Below are 22,026 nucleotides of genomic sequence, written 5' to 3' on the forward strand. Positions count from 1 at the left end.
ATCCTCATTTGGGATGCAATGTAAGTATATTAATATCCATTGACTTATCCCCTAAGATCCCTGTATGTATATACATGGACAAAAAGATACTTCACTGGCAGATAAATAAATCTTTTTAAAAACAATTTAAATATTGTCTTGTCCAGATTTAGAGAAAGTTATTTTGCAATCTATATTTTTTTCCATTTGCCTATTCCTGTAGACCTGATTTAGACCAAGTTTTTGATATTCCTACAAAAGATAAATAGTTTTTGTTTTGTTCAATGTAAACTCAACACAAGCTGTGCAATAAATAAATATTTTACACAGATGTATATGTAAATTAGGAATGATCAAACATTTTCAGCAAAACTTTTAGTCTCGAGCTTGATTTAGATTATCCTTTTTGATAGGGGCCATTTAATGTAAGTTTAAACGCATTATTCTTTTTCTTGAGCTAATTTTAATTAGACTAGTTATTACAACAACAAAATTAATAGCCAATTTTAAAAATGTTATCTTAACTTCTGGGTTATAACAATAAAACTTTATGCTTAATGCTAATATAATTTACTTAACATTAAATCCTCTTCATAAGTTTATTTAAATGAAGATTTCTTTGTCTGTTTGAATATTATTTATATGTAGGTGTAACGGCCTAATTATTTTGCAGCAAAAAGAACCATATTCCGTGAAAAAGTGAAAAATGATGGAATTATTGAAATTTGCAGGCAATATTTGAGTGACACGATGACGTAAATCCTCTTACAATATAAATCTTATCCTTAAACAACCGCTTTCCCATTGAGCACTGATAATCATACTCCCCATATTTTGAAATTAATTAAAAATAGTTTGGAGGAGGGGGTTATTTTTATTTTGTTTGTTATTATTTTAGGTCAGGTTAGGAAAAGTTATATTGGGTTAGGGTAGCGCATGGGTTAGTTATAGAAAGAAAAAATACTCCCTCCGTTTTATCTTCAATCTATATTTTAAAATAGAGTTTGGGTTATCTGAACTCAACTGGCACCTCGTGGAATTACCTGTCGGTTTCCTAAATTTAGCTAGCTCCTCAGCTAAATCCGCCTTTTCACCGGCAATACGTTCTCTAGCTTCTCTCTCTGCATTGAAATCTGACCGGTACACCTCAACCTTAAAAAGCACAGAATATTAAAAATAAAATATTGTATTAATGGCAAAAATAATTTCTATTTCTAACGCCAAAAGAAAAAATCAAAGAAAACCATATAGCATAAAACGTAACACATTCGCTTTATGTCGAGAAGGTGACGAGTTCGAATCTTTGCCTAAATCGAATACCCAAAGTATAAAGAAAATATCTACAACTTTTTCAACATTTTTAAAAACAGTTAGTAGTAACAGACAAATGTAATGCAATCAAAGGATTGGCTATCTGCACTAATTAGAATAATATAATAATTTACAACTAAGAAATATTAATCTGATAATATGGAATTTAACTTTATATTTCAATGCTAAATAAATTCGGCAGATAAAATAAGCCAAAACAAATAACGGTCCTACCCCAAACGTAAGAGTCCCAAACGTCAGAGTGGACAAACGCAAGAGTCCCAAACGCAAGAGTCCCAAACGTCAGAGTGGACAAACGTCAGAGTGGGACATAAAACAGTTAATAAAACAATTAATCTCTGTTGAAAGCTTCGTTTCAGCAAACATTCAAGTTGGGTTAAGTTAGGCACAAATATTTATATTATCTACCACAAAAAATCATTAGATGTATAAGCAATAGATTTAATAGGATATAACTCCTAAATTCATGAAAGAGAAATAGCTCAGACTTCTAAGCTTATAAAAAATATCTATTATATTTATGCTTTTAAAATTAAGCTTTAAGACACCCGAGTACATAACATTGATAAAAAATTTCAACTAAATAAATACTTTTGATTATTAGACTTCACAACAGTGTTTGATATTATCTATTGAGTTTTTATCACAATGGACAAAAAGTTTGATGTACAGCCTATATGATGTAAACAAAATTACCCTATCCCAAGGATACTGCTAGTTTGAAACAACTGCAACCACGATTTAATGAAAGTACTGAAAGTTTTTTGAACCACTGAATGAGAGATTTTTTTTATAAAAACCTTGTGTACCTGTATAATGTACAGTTCCCTCCCTATTAAATCAAGTCTTTTACATTTGAATATTTGAATTTCACTTTTGAAAAAGATATCATGTAAAAAATATGTTTGCTCTATCTTCTAAAATCTATTTTGAGACGATATAATAAACAAGTAAACAGCACCATTTATCTGGGTATCATGTCATTAATCATTTTTCACTTTTCCCTTTCCTCCAAGGAATCAAGGCATAAATTGAAAGAAATAATATAAGCGTCATTAGCGTTAATAGAAGCCTTAACTCAAAAACAGGCAGATGTCAGGACTTCCGTACAACGGTCGTGAAATTAAAGGGTTGGTTGTCTGTTAAATATTTCTTTAGCCCTTATTTCCATAATTTGTTTTTGTCAATTTTCGGATCTGGCGCAGTTCCTGGGATCGATTTTGGAGATAATCGTTCCCTGAAACATTTTACTTTAAACTGCACTAGATCCCAATTTTCTTTTTGAATATTTTTTATCCTTCCTATGAAGAACCTATCTAAATATTTGTTTGAATGAAAGTAATTTTCCAACAAAATATGATATGAAGTCATAAAAAGTAAAGTAAATCTAGATATCTCTTTTAATACTATTGTAAAACCTTAGAATGTAATAAAATAAAACGTCCGACATAAAAAAGTTCACATTAAGCACAACTTATTTTGATTAGGAAAATCTTGATGAAGAAATATCTATTGGAAAAGTATAATATTGTTAAATAAAATCTCTGATATAATTTAACCGACTCCTTAAATGGTTTTCCACAATCCAATAGTAAACCATGTAAAATGTAAATATATCGTAATCACTAGAGGATGTAAAGGGTAATATAAGTAAGGTAAAATGCCTTTGTTTAAAAACAGGTGCAACTTATTATTACACACAGCTAGAACTTCCAAACAAAAGTTGTGCAATCATGGATTGTTGAATTAACGAGTACGCAAAGGTATTAATAACCATTGCCCGAGTTATTAATCAGATTTGATTACATTCCAATTTCCTAGAGGCTTGGTGGGTTGCCTTAACAAACAAAATATTAAATTCTGTAACAATGTACTTTCTCAGAGAGAATGTTGTAAATATGTTAGTGAAAATATAGTTGTTTGTTTTTAGTAGCGAAGCAACTGTAGTGTACATATTATGCTTAAATATTTCAAATGTATCTTGTTATGCAAAAAGAAATGAACAAAACAATAGAAAACAAGTGCAACAGGTTTAATTTCATTTTTATTTGGATCCAGTAATTTTATTGTTGATTGTCCTTGTTATATTTAATATTTTTCCAAGAAACCTATGTATGGTCTGATCAGAATATATGTTTCAATTTGTGTTCAGACTTCACACGAATAATAGGGAAGTTATGTTAGAAAAATTGTAGAAACTTTTGTTTATGGAGGAGGGCTCTGCGCGGTAAATAGAAAATTTTGAAAGGGGGGGGGAGACAAAGGAGCATTTTTCAAAATTTAGGAAGGTCGTTTCAGGTGTTTTTGAGGGGGGGGGGGGCGGGCATTGTCTCAAATGCCTTCTTTTGTTTACAAGCCACTGAAATTGGTTTATGTTGGTGGAAATATTGATTATGCAAGGTAACACTATTTTAGAAAGAGGATTTATTGACTATCCTTTAATTCAAGTAACTAATATATTTATTATCACCTAAGATATTTAAAGATTCCTATAAGTATGTATTAAATTTAAGACGCCCTGAGAGAGCAAAATATTTTATTTATCAATCATCTTTTAGAGATTATTTTTAAATTCTTAGGATTTCTATCAAAACGTTGTGGGATCAAAAGTAAATTGCCAATCTTTTCAAGACTGATAACCTATACCTGAGCCCCTTGAAATCCAGCTAGCTTAACAAATAAACACACGCAGATAAACACACACACACACACACATTACAATACTCTCTCAAGGATAAATATCAAATAACAGCGGATCTGATTTTATGATACAACTAACTCAAGCTTCTAGTAAACCCAGTTTACAACTTTCTTCTCTGTTTATAAAATGACTGGTAATTTCACACAGGAGGAAGATTAGGTAACATTTTTATATCTTTAAGTGGTTTATTCATCTTTGAAAACAGCCAAAAACCTGCCCATAGACAATAGAAAAATCTCTAATACGACACTTAGATATGCAGCTTTTCTAGATTACGACTATGCATAATTATCTTTAGGATTCTTGAACATTTCTATCAAGATAATTGTTTTATTTCATTCGATTGCTTTGAAAAATTCCTCCTTGTTCCGCCATAACAACATGAAGAAAATAATCCTCAGACATAAGCCAATACAACAGAGAAAGAAGTATATATTCAAGAACAAAATAAACTTTAAACCTTTCCAACATTTTTTTCTCGCGACTTTAATTATTAAAACACAAATGTAGTGCATGTCATAAGTTATATCCCTTATCTTAGGAGCTATCAGTAGTTTATGTCAAATATGTATTAAATTTTTTATCAGAATATTTGTCAAAACCTGTGCCAATATATAAGTTTGGGCCCATGTGATAAAATGATTTTTACAATTCTACCAACAAATAATAAACAGATAAGATATCTTATTTTCAGGGCAATACTACTCTGTAATTTTGTTTGTCTGTATGAATTTTAATTGAAAATGTAACTTTAAATTCAAACATGAAAGTAATACGATGTCTGTTTGTATGTAGCGAGGTATCTCGCAAACTGCTCAACCTATATAAACGTTCCCCTTTACATTGATCTTCTAACAGGTTTAGTTACCTGAGAGTAAAAAGTACAATGATCTTTAAAGAATAGTTAATATTATGAATGGACTAAAAAATATTTTCCTTAAACTTTTATATCTAACAACTGAATTTATTTTGTTTTGTTATTAATTTTCCTTTAAATGTGAACAAAATTAATATGATTTCATTACACGACAATTTTCCTTATTCTGAATTGTATAATTTTCTATGGGTTATTCATCCCTAATGTCATCAAAGAGAATACATGTGTGTGTGTGTGTGTGTGTGTGTGTGTGCATTGTATGGGTAATTACACCGAGACACTGACTAACAGACACACACACACACTAAAAAGTTGCAAAAATTCAGGAATGTGAGAGAGGTTAAATTTTGTAGAAAACTGTAGAAAAAATAAGATTCCTAATTGACTAATCCTTATAGACAGCTTTCAGCTATAAATCAAAATGAAAAACTAGAGGCCGAAGGCTAGAGCCCACAAAACTGATAAGTATTACTTATATGATTTTTATTCTATTATTCTTAAAAATTTATCTATAAAATTAGATACTTGATTTTTCATTATGGCTCACAACTGGTTCTAATCCAGTGGATAATGATTTTTTAAGTTCATATACTTGCAGCAATTGGTAAGACTAAAACATGTCGTTTTATCCTTTAAAATTCTGTGAACAAGATTCTATACAAACTTCTTGAACAAAGTTTCAATGGAAGATAAATTGTTTTGCTTTTTATACTTTTTTTGTAAGAAAAGGTTGAAAACCATAATAGAAAAGAATGGGCTTGTTGGTTAGTTTAAGAGACAATTCATAACAAATTGTAAAAGACAAACAAATGTACTTTCATTGGATTTTAAAACTATCATACATTTGTGTTGTAGCATTAAGGTTAAAACTGATTTTTGTTTGGACATCATTACTGTTAAAAATAATAATAAGTTATTAACTATTGATGCCCATAGTACCTACTCTTTCAGAAGTTCAGAAACATCAATCGACGCATTACAGAAATTTAAAGAAGGAAGCTCATTAGTGGCGAAAAAAATATAGTAATCTATCTAAAATAGCAGCTCAGCTCTAAAAATGTTTGCCCCTTGGCCTTACAGTTTCTAACAAATTCGATTATATGGTAGCCTCGCTACTAAAATTGATCTTACCTGGGCTTCTAGAATTGGAATGGCTTCTAACTGATTCTCACTTTGACGTAAACGGTCCTATACAAAAACAATGATGACAACTTCTATAAGTAACGAAGCACAAATAAGATGGAAATACGGACAAAAATTATTGTCCAAATCAAGAATAATTTTATTGGAAAAAATCACAAAACCTTTCACATATATTTTTATCATTTATATTTTATATCATAACTGACAGGTACTTACACACTAGATGCTCAATTATAGGGAATTTTAACAAGAACATTAGCATATTGCAGCAGATAAAATAGCCTTTTCACCCATATTGTTACGGATTGAACGTGCTGACATACAGTGTAAATTATAGAGTAGTTTTGCTAATAAAATATTATTACAAAGAAAGAAACCAAAAAAATTATCTTAAGAAATATGGTTTTATGTATTTGATCTTTTTTCAAAAAAACATTTATTGTTCTATTTATTTATATTGGTGGCTTCGTTATTAGGAAGGTGTCTTGTCCAAAACAATATTTAGACTCTATTTATACCGCTTCAAATGAGAAGCTTGGTAAAAACAAAAATTAGACGTAGAAAGAAATATGAATTCTCTTGCTATTTTGATAATATGAATAGACAAGTATAAAGTATACATATAGATAGATAATAACACCTGCAGTTCTTCATTTTTCAATCTCTCCCTGTTCAGGGCATCTTCTGTATTCATCAACCTTCATCAAAAAAAATTTCAAAAGATTCAAAAATAGAAATATAAGAATAATAATTTGAAATAAAAATGATTAAAAACATATTTTAAATTCTTTTAACCTTTGTGACAACTTAATCTTCCGAATACGTTTTGGAAATTGTGTACTTTGGACTTTATTAAAGCGTTTGAGTTTTAATTAAATTCAATGCTAAAATCTGGTTAAGTTTTTAAAATCTGAAAAATTAGAAACGATAACCAGTAACATTCTAGCGTCTTGGAGGATAACCGGCGGTTTTACTCATAAAACATAAAGACCAAATACTAATTTTAAAAGTTATGAAAAAAAACGAAGGGAGAATACTCCGAAAAAAAATTTAAAAAAGAGTTTTGTGTGCTTTAGTGTTTCAAACTTAGGTCTGAGGGAAAGCACCGTAAAAGGGTATAGTCCCTTTCGTGGTAACGCCTCCTCAGGGGCGTTTCATCGTATGTTAACAGTAGCTTTTCTCCTATTTCTAACCGCTGCGGGGGGCTCTGACCCTGCGGGGCCAATTGCATAACCCTGACGGACAGTATAAAAATACGAAGAATCGCCCCTTAAGAGGCGTTGCCACGAAAGGGAATATACCCGAAATGTTTCAACTTTCTTATCTAAACTCCTACCTGGCAGTAAGACTGTCCATATTATCTCTGAGATTTGATTCTTTTATGTTTTCCATCACAGAATTGTTTAACTGTTGATGCTAAAAATATAAATTATTGTTTAGTAATAGATTTAATTAATTTGACAAACATTATAATTACTAGGTATATAATTATGTTATGATGAGATAAAAATTCTGGGCCCTTGCAAGGCTGTTCAGATTTAAGACTGATTTAAAAAATCCCTTTTTATAATCTTTTAATGACAACATACATAAGAAGCAAAGAATAAAAAAATCATGTATGGACAAATGCTGAAATCTAGAGTATATGTTTATTGGTAATAAAAAAGAAAGAGTAAGAGGTTAATTACAAATAAAACGAAACCTTTAAAACAGACCGTCGGATCAAGAAAATCATTTGCTGTATGTTCTCAGAAATATAACAATTCTAAACGAGAAAAAACATTACCCCAAAAGCGTGTCAGACGGACATACAAATTGAATTATGTAGTAACTTCCCTACTAAAAATAATCAATCATTCAAATGCTATTTGCAGTGAGCAATTAGAAAAATTGAAACTTATTTTACCTTAGATTTTTTCTCGTGATGTGATTGTTTGATAGTCTCCAGGGCAGATGCATATTCTTGATAAACCTAAAATGAGTGTATGTTATATAAATGGTTCAATGGAAGATAAAATTAGGAGCAAGAGTACGCATTCCACCCTCGAATTACACACCATATTACTTAGCCAATTTCTATCCTACAATCTAAAAAATCTAATGCCTAAATTAGAATCCAACCTGAGGGGTCTATAATAAGTACAGGGTAATAAATCTGCGAGCCTACCCAGTACCAAATATAACCTAACCTAAAGTTTTAGATAACAATCCACCCCCTTTATTTCTAAAATGAGGGGGGAGGTCGGTGTTCAAAAAGGCACTTTAAGGGACGCAAAATTATTTTTTTTGTGGTTTATGAATCATATTGTATTTTACAATCTGTTCTTTAGATGGTTAGGACCAATATGACGAGTCCTTGAAAGAATAAGCCTAATATAATAATTTATCCATAAAACGTTCTTCCACTTTCCAGTTTACAAAAGAATAAAATTATTTCCAATCAAATAAGTAAATTGTTCTAAAATGGCCATAAAAACAGTGATTTAGATAAAGATGATTGATAGATCATTTTACATCTTTTCTAAAGCAGTTAAATAAAGGTTAGTGACATTGATAGAGAGAAAGATAAAATAGTTTCATTATTTTTTATTAGTTCTAATAAAAACAAATTGGACACAGAATTGTTTGACATTCTTATTCTCCAGGGAGAATGATTACCTACTTTTTAAACAATTTTATTTAAGATAGGTGATATTTAATCAAAATTTTTTCAAATTAAAAATAGTTCTGTCTGTCTGTCAGTCCATTAAGCTACAGAGAAATTATATTTTCTCAGCTGCTATTTAAGATAGATGGATGAATTCTTTTTCTGAAGATTCTCTATACCAATGAGAATCAATGTTTATTTTACTTGTTCCGTAAGTCTTGCTACAAAATATAAAAAGTAAAAAAAAGGGTATATCTCAAAGGTTTCGTGATTTAACATTTAATAAACCTAACCATATAATTAAAAAGGTGATGCCTTCATTTGACTCAACTCAATTATCTGTCAATCTATCCACTTATTTATCTATCTAATATTAACCTGTTCAAAAAGATGATGAACCTCTCTCAATTTTTCTGCCTCCATGTGACAGCTTCTCTTTTCCTCAGCCAATAGTTTGCGAAGTTTTGTTATCTCAAGGCTAAGCTCTGCACAAAATATACATCAATTTTTTACCATATTTCTTGCATGTGGCGATTAGGTATGATTTTTTTATCAATATAATATTAGTCCCTGGATTTACTATAGCGTGTACTAAAGTAAATATTAGTACAGCAAGATCCCGAAAATTATTGAATCGGTAGGTTGTAAACTATATTTCGGATAGTAAGTCAAACCCTTAAAAATACGTTTAAAGTAATCTTCCAACTTATTTTCTGGAGATTATTTTCATGGTTATAATGTGTTTAAATGTACCTGGTTGCTGCCAGGTATCTCTTTCCAGCTGCTGCTGGCATCCTGATATTCTGGAACCAAGGTTTTCACAACGTTGTCTAAATAAAATTACAACTAAGAAGGTATTAATTATAAAAAATAACTTTGTACAATATAAATAATTGAGAGAATTACTCTTTGATAGCACAACCTTTGCCTGATAATCCCAATTGGACATGTTCAAGGCATTCTTATATAGGCCCTTACTTTTACTATTCATGTCAAACATCTAACATATCAGTAATAGGCAAAATGTTAACAAAAAATAAAAACTACAATTTTAACACAAGACTCGAGCCTATCAACTTTTCATGACCAATACCTGTATAGATCCATGCTTGCCATTAGCCTGCCCTCACTCTCTCTAACTTCTTCAGGGATAAGGGAAGACCTCCGACGGGAACCATCTTTCTTTCCACCTGCTCCCTGAGAAATAAGATATGAGTATCAATAATAGAAGTTTGTGCTAAAAAAAAAAGTTAAAATTATCGAAACAATGAAGCAAAAATATAAACACTTTAAAATATAAAACAGAAAAGGCCTTTTTAAAAGATTGTAATACAAAAAAATATACCTTTGATTTTTGTTCTAGACTTTCTAGTTTTCTTCTTTCGAGTTCTAGACTTGTGCTTAACCTTGCTGTTACTTCTCTTTCCTCCTTTAGTTGTGCTACAAATAATATATTTCTTATTAGTAATTTCATTTGAAATCTAGATAAACGATTGCAAATTATCTGCACTTGTTTTGACATTAACAGATCTATAGCTTATTACCATTGAACTGGACATTTATTAGAATATAAGGCTACATATTTTATCAAGTATAGTCAGCACCTATTACAAAAAAAAATATAAAGCAAATGTTGAAGGGCATAATTATTTAACTAACCAAGCTTTTTTGTTAGATTAAAGTTCAATTAAGGGGGGGGGAAGTTCTGCCACTTTCGCGTAAACAGTGTGCAGTGGACTAGGTATTGATTTTAGATTTTAGGTGCTGCAGGCCTCCAGGTACACTCTGGACAGGTAAAAATTAAGTTTTCTTATTTGAAGAGTTAGAGGTACACTTATTTAACCAAATATGCATCTTTATGGATGTTATCATCATATTTGCAGAAAAATTTAAAATCGGCCTCCAGGTTCAGGTGCTGCAGGCCTCCAGGTACACTCTGGACAGGTAAAAATTAAAATTTCTTATTTGAAGAGTTTGATGTACACTTATTTAACCAAATATGCATCTTTTTGGATGTTATTACCATATTTGAAGAAAAAATGACAATCGGCCTCCAGGTTCAGGTGCTGCAGGTCTCCAGGTACACTCTGGACAGGTAAAAATCAAAATTTCTTATTTGAAGAGTTAGAGGTACACTTATAAAACAAAATATGCATCTTTTTGGATGTTATTACCATATTTGAAGGTAAATTGACAATCGGCCTCCAGGTTTAGGTGCTGCAGGCCTCCAGGTACATTCTGGACAGGTAAAAATTTTTAAAAAAATATTTAAAAGAGTTAGAGGTAAACTTATTAAACCAAATATGCGTATTTTTGGATGTTATTATCATATTTGAAGGTAAATTGATATTCGGCCTCCAGGTACAGGTGCTGCAGACCAACAGACCAAGAAAATGCTTATTGGCATAGGGAATTTCCAACTAAAAAAAAGTAAGCATATTATCTTGAGTACCTAGTTGCCAAGAAATTTACATTTATTCCATAATATTTCTTACATATGCACAGACAAACAGTCGGCCATTTAGAATATCAGAGGAACTTTTAACAAATATAGAATATAAAAATAAATACAATTTTTGCCAGAAAGTGTCAGGAATTCCTGCCTTTTTCTTTAGACGTGGATTGAATATACAATCTAAGAATTTCTTTATATTTTACTAACCTGGATGGAGAATCTGTAGCTCTGAATGACATCTGGATAAAATTAACCTCTCTCAGTAGTAATTTTAAAATTATTTCACTAGCATCTATACTTTATAATCTGAATCCTATTGAAATTGCATTCCCCATTCTAAATAAAAAAGTATCAAAAAATATTATAACTGCCTGTCCAGAGTGTACCTGGAGGCCTGCAGCACCTGAACCTGGAGGCCGATTGTCAATTTACCTTCAAATATGGTAATAACATCCAATAAGTTGCATATTTGGTTTAATAAGTGTATCTCTAACTCTTTAAATAAGAAATTTAAATTTTTACCTGTCCAGGGTGTACCTGGAGGCCTGCAGCACCTAAACCTGGAGGCCGATTGTCAATTTACCTTCAAATATGGTAATAACATCCAAAAAGATGCATATTTTGTTTTATAAGTGTACCTCTAACTCTTCAAATACGAAATTTTAATTTCTACCTGTCCAGAGTGTACCTGGAGGCCTGCAGCACCTGAACCTGGAGGCTGATTGTCATTTTTTCTTCAAATATGGTAATAACATCCAAAAAGATGCATATTTGGTTAAATAAGTGTACCTCTAACTCTTCAAATAAATGTTTTTAATTTTTACCTGTCCAGAGTGTACCTGGAGGCCTGCAGCACCTGAACCTGGAGGCCTGCAGCACCTGAACCTGGAGGCCGATTGTCATTTTTTCTTCAAATATGGTAATAACATCCAAAAAGATGCATATTTGGTTAAATAAGTGTACATCAAACTCTTCAAATAAGAAATTTTAATTTTTACCTGTCCAGAGTGTACCTGGAGGCCTGCAGCACCTGAACCTGGAGGCCGATTTTAAATTTTTCTGCAAATATGATGATAACATCCATAAAGATGCATATTTGGTTAAATAAGTGTACCTCTAACTCTTCAAATAAGAAAACTTAATTTTTACCTGTCCAGAGTGTACCTGGAGGCCTGCAGCACCTGAACCTGGAGGCCGATTGTCATTTTTTCTTCTAATATGGTAATAACATTCAAAAAGATGCATATTTGGTTTAATAAGTGTACCTCTAACTCTTCAAATAATTTTTTTAAATTTTTACCTGTCCAGAGTGTACCTGGAGGCCTGCAGCACCTGAACCTGGAGGCCGAATTTAATTTTTTCTGCAGATATGTTAATAACATTAAAAAAGAAGCATATTTTGTTTTATAAGTTGCTCTCTAACTCTTCAAACAAATTTTTTTTTATTTTTTTACCTGTCCAGAAACGACCTTCCAGCCTGCAGCACCTGAACCTGGAGACCTATTCAAAAAATGATTAAATATACGTGAACTAATACCCAAAAGTAAACTTTTATCCTAAATAACCTATAATCTAAAATCAATACCTAGTCAACTGCACACTGTTTACGCGAAAGTGGCAGAACTTCCCCCCCCCCCCCTTGCATTTTCCTAAAAGTTAAGTAAATTTTATTTTCTCACCTAATAATTTGCCGACTTCTTCCTGAAGACGTGATTCATTACCTTCTGCCTAACAAAGAAAAAAATCATGTATTCTCAGGGAAAGGGGGGACAATCTCACATTATTCTAGTTTATATTTCATTTATATACACATTCTCTCATTCGTTGGCTTCGAAACATTGGGAACTTTAACTATATTTTTATTGGGTTGTACAAGTTGTATTTTCACGAACAATATTAATCATTCATTATATATTCTATGGGAAATTTGAACGGGTAAAAAATCTTATCATGCAGAAAATCTTTAGATAAAATTCATAAACGTAATCAATTTAATCTATGTATAATTATAACTACATCTACAAGCCAATTTCAAGCAAATGGATAAAATTATTCCTTCTTTAAATTCATCATCAAAACAAAATGCAGTCAATGAACACATATTTGATTAGAGTAGCTGCGATACAAACATATGATAAGAAAAAATAAGGAAAATAAAATAAATAAAGTTTAGTACCCAATAAAAAACAATGAAAAAAATGCAGCTAATTAAAAAGAAAAACTTTAAAGTACAAAAAAAAACTTTTATGAAAATATTCACAAACCCAAATATTCTTAAATGCGGTAAACTTTTTTCACTTTTACACATGATAACAAAGTCTAATTTAGCGGAAAATGGCGAAAACCTAATGATGTTAAATGTCAGTAGCTTTTCTTGTGATTAGCGATAGTTTAATATATCTATTAACAAAGACATAAAAATTAACTATAAGCTTATCATTATTGAATTTTTCAAACCGTTATTTGAATATGGGGCTCAATAGTACTTAAATATCCACGAATAGTATTTAAAATCAACAAATTTTTCCAATGGTAGTTGTATATCCAAAAATGACCCCAAAAGTAGCTGAATATCCATGTGGATATTCAGCTACTATTGAGCCGAATACAGTTTCGTCACTGTAATCATATTTTGGTTCGGATGAGGCCATCTCTGTCTGTCCCTTTGATAATATTAATATAAACCAAATTTTGGGAATTGAATGAATAGTTGGACTTTACTCAACAAGAATAACAACTTCCACAAATATCAAACTATAATAATACCTTACAAATGGTATATATTTGAATTTTGCATCTAAAAACAATCAATTCCATAGGTAGTACAACAATAAAAGGCTAACAACCTTTTGTGCTAAGTCCTTTTCAGCTCTGCTCATTTTACATTAAAAAATGAAAGTTACATAAAGTTTGCTTCAGATTGACAAAAAACGCATGGTCATGAGTACAGTTACAAAGTAGATGCGCAACTACACAATATCGACAACAAATTGAAATAAATTCATAACTGAATTACTAAAATCAACTGACTATAAACGTCAATGATAAAAGACAAAAGTTCACATTTAACAAATAAAAACAGATATAGGTTGAAGTAAATTGAAGGATAGGTGTGCTTTAACAAACAAGGGAAAATAGATAGTAATAATCCCTCAGCTCTCCTCTCCAAAACTGTGTAAATTTTAGATATTAATTAGAATTTAAGGGGGGGGGAAGTTCTGCCACTTTCGCGTAAACAGTGTGCAGTGGACTAGGTATTGATTTTAGATTATAGGTTATTTAGGATAAAAGTTTACTTTTGGGTATTAGTTCACGTATATTTAATCATTTTTTGAATAGGTCTCCAGGTTCAGGTGCTGCAGGCTGGAAGGTCGTTTCTGGACAGGTAAAATAATTAAAAATTTTTTGTTTGAAGAGTTAGAGAGCAACTTATAAAACAAAATATGCTTCTTTTTGAATGTTATTAACATATCTGCAGAAAAAATTAAATTCGGCCTCCAGGTTCAGGTGCTGCAGGCCTCCAGGTACACTCTGGACAGGTAAAAATTAAAAAAAATTATTTGAAGAGTTAGAGGTACACTTATTAAACCAAATATGCATCTTTTTGAATGTTATTACCATATTAGAAGAAAAAATGACAATCGGCCTCCAGGTTCAGGTGCTGCAGGCCTCCAGGTACACTCTGGACAGGTAAAAATTAAGTTTTCTTATTTGAAGAGTTAGAGGTACACTTATTTAACCAAATATGCATCTTTATGGATGTTATCATCATATTTGCAGAAAAATTTAAAATCGGCCTCCAGGTTCAGGTGCTGCAGGCCTCCAGGTACACTCTGGACAGGTAAAGATTAAGTTTTCTTATTTGAAGAGTTTGATGTACACTTATTTAACCAAATATGCATCATTTTGGATGTTATTACCATATTTGAAGAAAAAATGACAATCGGCCTCCAGGTTCAGGTGCTGCAGGCCTCCAGGTACACTCTGGACAGGTAAAAATTAAAAACATTTATTTGAAGAGTTAGAGGTACACTTATTTAACCAAATATGCATCTTTTTGGATATTATTACCATATTTGAAGAAAAAATGACAATCGGCCTCCAGGTTCAGGTGCTGCAGGCCTCCAGGAACACTCTGTACAGGTCGAAATTAAAATTTCGTATTTGAAGAGTTAGAGGTACACTTATAAAACAAAATATGCATCTTTTTGGATGTTATTACCATATTTGAAGGTAAATTGACAATCGGCCTCCAGGTACACTCTGGACAGGTAAAAATTTAAATTTCTTATTTAAAGAGTTAGAGATACACTTATTAAATTAAATATGCAACTTATTGGATGTTATTACCATATTTGAAGGTAAATTGACAATCGGCCTCCAGGTTCAGGTGCTGCAGGCCTCCAGGTACACTCTGGACAGGCAGTTATAATATTTTTTGATACTTTTTGATTTGGACACCTTACCTGGATCCTGGTGACCACTGGTGACTGCTTGTGGCCGCTGGCAAGGTAAATTCCAATAAAGGTAATATTTGATATTAGAGGAAAGGTTTCTAAATAGAAAATTATTAAAATATAATAATATGACAAAATTTATTAAGTAAGTCTTCTATTTTTGTTCCAGGCAGGCTCTAGGTAGCCTCCAGGAGCCTGCTGGACAGGTTTAAAAAATCAATTTTATAATTTGTTTTATTTAGATGAAAGGTTTGAGTTGTGCTCCAGATAGGGTCAAGGTGGCCTCCAGGAGCCAGCTAGATAGATCTGTATTTATTACTTTTTGTTTATGTATGGTTTTCCACACATATGCAAAATATAATTCTGTCTAAGATATAATATTACAGATACTCAGAATGGGGAATACAATTTCAATAGGATTCAGATTATAAAGTATAGATGCTAGTGAAATAATTTTAAAATTACTACTGAGAGAGGTTAATTTTATCCAGATGTCATTCAGAGCTACAGATTCTCCATCCAGGTTAGTAAAATATAAAGAAATTCTTAGATTGTATATTCAATCCACGTCTAAAGAAAAAGGCAGGAATTCCTGACACTTTCTGGCAAAAATTGTATTTATTTTTATATTCTATATTTGTTAAAAGTTCCTCTGATATTCTAAATGGCCGACTGTTTGTCTGTGCATATGTAAGAAACTCTTCAAATAAATGTTTTTAATTTTTAACTGTCCAGAGTGTACCTGGAGGCTGATTGTCAATTTATCTTCAAATATGATAATAACATCCAAAAACACGCATATTTGGATTAATAAGTGTACCTCTAACTCTTCAAATAAGAAATTTTAATTTTTACCTGTCCAGAGTGTACCTGGAGGCATGCAGCACCTGAAACTAGAGTCCAATTTGAATTTTTTCTGTAAATATGATAATAACATCCAAAACGATGCTTATTTGGTTTTAGAAGTGTACCTGTAACCCTCTAAATATTTTTTTTTAATTTTTACCTGTCTAGAATGGATCTGGAGGCCTGCAGCACCTGTACCTGGAGGCCGAATATCAATTTACCTTCAAATATGATAATAACATCCAAAAATACGCATATTTGGTTTAATAAGTTTACCTCTAACTCTTTAAATAATTTTTTTAAAATTTTTACCTGTCCAGAATGTACCTGGAGGCCTGCAGCACCTGAACCTAGAGGCCGATTGTCAATTTACCTTCAATTATGGTAATAACATCCAAAAAGATGCATATTTTGTTTTATAAGTGTACCTCTAACTCTTCAAATAAGAAATTTTGATTTTTACCTGTCCAGAGTGTACCTGGAGGCCTGCAGCACCTGGACCTGGAGGCCGATTGTCATTTTTTCTTCAAATATGGTAATAACATCCAAAAAGATGCATATTTGGTTAAATAAGTGTACATCAAACTCTTCAAATAAGAAATTTTAATTTTTACCTGTCCAGAGTGTACCTGGAGGCCTGCAGCACCTGAACCTGGAGGCCGATTTTAAATTTTTCTGCAAATATGATGATAACATCCATAAAGATGCATATTTGGTTAAATAAGTGTACCTCTAACTCTTCAAATAAGAAAACTTAATCTTTACCTGTCCAGAGTGTACCTGGAGGCCTGCAGCACCTGAACCTGGAGGCCGATTGTCATTTTTTCTTCTAATATGGTAATAACATTCAAAAAGATGCATATTTGGTTTAATAAGTGTACCTCTAACTCTTCAAATAATTTTTTTTAATTTTTACCTGTCCAGAGTGTACCTGGAGGCCTGCAGCACCTGAACCTGGAGGCCGAATTCAATTTTTTCTGCAGATATGTTAATAACATTCAAAAAGAAGCATATTTTGTTTTATAAGTTGCTCTCTAACTCTTCAAACAAAAATTTTTTAATTTTTTTACCTGTCCAGAAACGACCTTCCAGCCTGCAGCACCTGAACCTGGAGACCTATTCAAAAAATGATTAAATATACGTGAACTAATACCCAAAAGTAAACTTTTATCCTAAATAACCTATAATCTAAAATCAATACCTAGTCCACTGCACACTGTTTACGCGAAAGTGGCAGAACTTCCCCCCCCCTTATTTCAGGATTAAAGGGAAATACACAAATTACCAGGGATGTAGGGACCTCTAAAATTCAATTTTAAGTTGCAAATCTAGATATTATTTTTAACACTAGCGGCTACTTCTCTAGCATCTTTGGGAGGGAGAGTAGTAAAATAGCCAAAAACCATCCCAACGCTTAGATTTGATATAGCCTAAAATCATTACCAAAAACTATAAAAAAAAGCCTTATTAAAATGGAGAACTCTATTAGTTCAGTTCAGCAATACCTTGAAGGAATGGTAATAATTTAAAATTATTTAAATGCATTTTTTTAGACTTTTCACTCATGGTTTCATCCTTGCAATTTGCAGCATTAGAGTTTATTCCAAATTATATGTTTGACTGAATTGTTGAAATAAGTTTAGTTTAGATGGTATTCACATATTCAAACTTGTATTTATAACCAGAGAAATAAAACCCTGTATGTATTAAAACAAAACTTTGTTTGATTAATTTAACAAGTTAGTGGACATTTAATGAAGGTGGAATTATATGCAAATTTAGAACATTGTCATTTAGATTAATTCTTAGGTTTGAATCCTATTATTTCAAAGATAATTTTTTGTTTGTCCACTATGATCTTGCTAACCACTGAACCGTTCGAGATCTCCCTTTTTGAGAATCAAATAGGCCATTTGATGTTTAAAGCTTTATATTTTAAAAATATATTTGTAAGTCTATTTTTCTGAAGTGTTCACTGGCGTAAGGGTTTGTGACATAAAATTTGTGGTTCATAAAAAGCCGCCAAAAAGTCGAAAGTCTGATCAAATTTTTTTAGAAGTGCTAAATACTGATAAATTCAACCCTAATTCTTTTTTCATGAATGTACCCAAGAAAAATTAGAGGATCATTATGAATAAAAGTAATGATTTTCTTCATAAAAAAAAAACTTGGAAAGATTAATGGAGTATCCTTATTTTTAAGGGGTGATTCATTGATTTGTTGGTTAGAACATTCAAAGAGATCAAGAACAAGTATAATTCTCAGAAGCACAGCGAAATGAAGATAATATATTCAATTGTCGACTTACTGAAAGAAGTTAGATAATTTTTTGAAGAGATAAGGCAATAAAGAAAAAAAATTATATTTGTTTTTTAGCTAATGACAGTTAAATGACGATTGATTAAAGCTCAGATTAGCAGAACTTTCAATAAATAACCAGATTCGCGAGTAAAAGGAAAGAAGAAGTATGAAATGATAATAGATTTAACAATCTAACATCTAATGTACACAATACAAGGGTAATAATACTATTGACCTATAAGAACAGTAGGTACAATACAAGAATTTTAAGACAAACATGAACTTTATAAGCAAATTATCTAGAAATTGTAAAACATTCGTAATACTTTTTTTGTTGATGTTTATATCATATTTGGAAAAAATAACTTGTTTTAAATAAACAGCTTTGATTTAAAACTATAACATCTGTTCAGTCAACTATTTATACATTATCCCTTTTCTTATTCCTTTTTTAAACTAGTTATCTATTGTATAATCACTAATATATTAGTATTCTAATAAAGTTAGTCCGTCCAAATGCATTTTCTATAGAATGAGAACCTTTTTATTACATCCATAGCTCAGCCTTTGTAATCTAGTGCACGCAAGAAATAGAGCTCAATCCTTTCCAAAACATTTTAGGGAGGTTTATTCTTGAAAACAAATAGACATGGATGGACGAATGAAAAGGACTTAAAATTTGCCAAAGGGATATTATTATTACAATTCATGGAAACTTAGACCTGCTATTTATTAATATTATAATAATCTTACCTAAAAAGCAAGTTCATGGCTTAAGTCTTTCATTACACTATACCACCAATGTTTTTTTTAAATTTTTACTAATGGTGCAAATGCATAAATCAGATATATGATTAATTTTACTCATTTTGCATATTTTCTGCGAATATTTATCCCCATTTCTTTTTTACTAGGAAGCAAATTTGGTCACTTGCAATAAATGTAGTAATAGTACTATAATATGTGTAAACTGTATTTTAGCAAAGTGCATGGAGTTTGACAGAAGTCATAATATCAAGATTGAAACCTTTTTAAGACTGAATCAAATTTTGAGAGGTGCATATAGGAAATGGCCTGAGATCTTAAGGGATAAGATAATGGATGAAAAATCTAAATAAAACCCAATTATGAAAAACCAAATTACCCTTTCTGTATAAAATTATTGATTGAAAAGTTTGAACAAAACAATCAAAGTTTAATAAAAGTACCCATAATTTTGAGCCGACAAATAAGAACACATGGTTATAAAACTTTGGGTACCAGTTTAATATATAGTCCGATGTGACCACAAACCCTGGAAATTGGCATATTTGCAAACGACTGTAAAGACCCTGTATTAGGGACAAGGTACCAGTGCAAATATTTCTTATAAATATTTCCCTGTGTGACACGACAAAAGACAAAGAAAGTGTGTTGTAAGATGTTGCCAAAATAAAATAAGATTGATTATTTATACCAGACAACACGGGTGCAAACTATGAGAGATCTTTAGGGTAAGACAATGGACGATAAATTGACGTACACCCCAGATTACAATAAGTGAAATTAGTATTTAACAGATTTAAATTGATGACAGAAAAGTTTAAACACAGCAAGTTTGTATTTACAAATACAATATTAATCAAAGTATCCAAAGTTTTTAAGCCAACAAATGAGACATTGTGTTTTTAACTTTGGGGCTCAGTATAATTTACATGCAGTCCAAATTTCTCCTCTTTTCTAGTAAACATTAAATCATCATGGATATTTTTCTATGTTTTCAATTATGTACCTGACAATAATATTTATTTGGTTACTTATAAAAGTCAAAAATAAAAATTAATGTCCAACTGATTATATGTTAACAAAATGTCCGCTTTTTGCAGAAATATTAACAAATAAAAAAAAATATTTAAAAGTTTAAATATTTTTTAGGCATATTAAATATTACCTGCATATGAGCCAAAGCAACCGTTTGTTGTAATCTTTGTTGAAGGTCTTGGTTCACTCGGCTTAGCTCCCACTTATCTTTCTCCAAATGTTCCAACTAAATAGTACACTAATTCAATCCTTATTAAAAAGTAACAGGATGTTAATGTCTCTATCTGTCTGTGTGTTGCGAAGGATCTCGGTAATCCTTGAACCGATATGTTTCTCCTTTACAGTGAAGCTTCTTATAGGTCCAGGAAAGGCTTATGACCATTTTGGGGTAGAGTATCTACAAATTCCCTCGAGATATCAACCCCAGAAAAAAAAAAATTTTCTTTTAAAATTAAAATTGAAAGTGTCGACTTCTCCCGAGTGCCCTAAGAGGCCACTAGTTTGTAATGACAAGAAATACAATTCATGGATACAGTGGTAGTGCAATGCTCATTATTCCAATGGTAGATGATAATATTTCAGGGGGGGGGGGGAGAAAGAAAAAAAATGTAAATGCCCCTCCCTTCCATGCTTAAAGTTATATAAAGTATCTACGAATTGCATTAACTTATTCATAATTTGTCAAATCATTTACATACTTTTAACAGGCTTTATTACACTGACTTAACTCTTATGAAAATTCCATATCTTACCTTACTTATTGCATCTACTCCTTCAAGCCTTCTTTCTTCTAATTGCATTTGAAGAGTGGATACTCTGTTAATTAACTCCATTTTTTCGCTGGTTACCCTTTGAAGATCCTAGAAAAGTAGTAATTATAAACAAATGTTGGCATTATAACACTTTTAAACACTGATAATACCTACCCCTCCCCCTCTTATTTTAGAAAAAATATAAAGTAAGGGGGGAGGGGGAAGGTGTTTCGTTTATTTATTACTTTAGGTCATGTTAGGTTAGGTTATATTAAGTACTGACAGGGTTAAGGCACCGCAGGCATAGGCTCTACAAGGTTAGGGCCGTCCGCCCCGCAGGAGTTAGGCATAGAAAAATGCCCCACCCCCACGTAATATTGTCTTTTCTTTCAGGAAGTACAAGAAAGTACAATTAAGAAGGAGGGATGGACAAAATAAGTTTTTAGTATAACTTCTGTCATTTTTGAAGACCAAACATTCAAGATGCGTGGTTAATGAATTAGTGTTTGAGCACATTTTATTAAACAGTTGCATCTATTCAACATTTCACAATATAAACTTGTGTTTGTTTGTAATTGTAATTTTGCATGCTTTCAACCTCTCATATTTTCATCTAATATTCATCAAAAAAAGAAATATAATCTTAGAACACAAACTTTTTATTTTATGAGATCTTATAATATGAACTGGTTTTGTTACATTCTCGGCAGCCGTGAAGAGAACAAACATTCAAAAA

The 22,026-nt window shown here is 31.4% G+C and overlaps 1 protein-coding gene across 2 annotated transcripts in view; it reads right to left on the reverse strand.

Moving 5' to 3' along the window:
• LOC145329963 (uncharacterized) overlaps window positions 1–22,026 on the reverse strand; it is a 48,866-nt gene that overhangs the window by 4,209 nt on the left and 22,631 nt on the right. For both annotated transcript variants that reach the window (XM_080174464.1, XM_080174473.1), the window contains exons 9-20: window positions 21,291–21,398; window positions 20,669–20,764; window positions 12,814–12,862; window positions 10,025–10,119; window positions 9,773–9,876; window positions 9,433–9,509; window positions 9,058–9,164; window positions 7,939–8,004; window positions 7,369–7,448; window positions 6,673–6,730; window positions 6,021–6,077; window positions 1,023–1,131 (exon numbers count right to left, since the gene is read on the reverse strand). In XM_080174464.1, coding sequence (XP_080030590.1) covers window positions 1,023–1,131; window positions 6,021–6,077; window positions 6,673–6,730; window positions 7,369–7,448; window positions 7,939–8,004; window positions 9,058–9,164; window positions 9,433–9,509; window positions 9,773–9,876; window positions 10,025–10,119; window positions 12,814–12,862; window positions 20,669–20,764; window positions 21,291–21,398 — 1,006 coding nt within the window. The remainder of the gene's footprint in view (window positions 1–1,022; window positions 1,132–6,020; window positions 6,078–6,672; window positions 6,731–7,368; window positions 7,449–7,938; window positions 8,005–9,057; window positions 9,165–9,432; window positions 9,510–9,772; window positions 9,877–10,024; window positions 10,120–12,813; window positions 12,863–20,668; window positions 20,765–21,290; window positions 21,399–22,026) is intronic.

The sequence above is a fragment of the Acartia tonsa genome, chromosome 1, assembly GCF_053477335.1.
Source record: "Acartia tonsa isolate MP-2025a chromosome 1, ASM5347733v1, whole genome shotgun sequence".
In the NCBI taxonomy this organism is placed as follows: Eukaryota; Metazoa; Arthropoda; class Copepoda; order Calanoida; family Acartiidae; genus Acartia; species Acartia tonsa.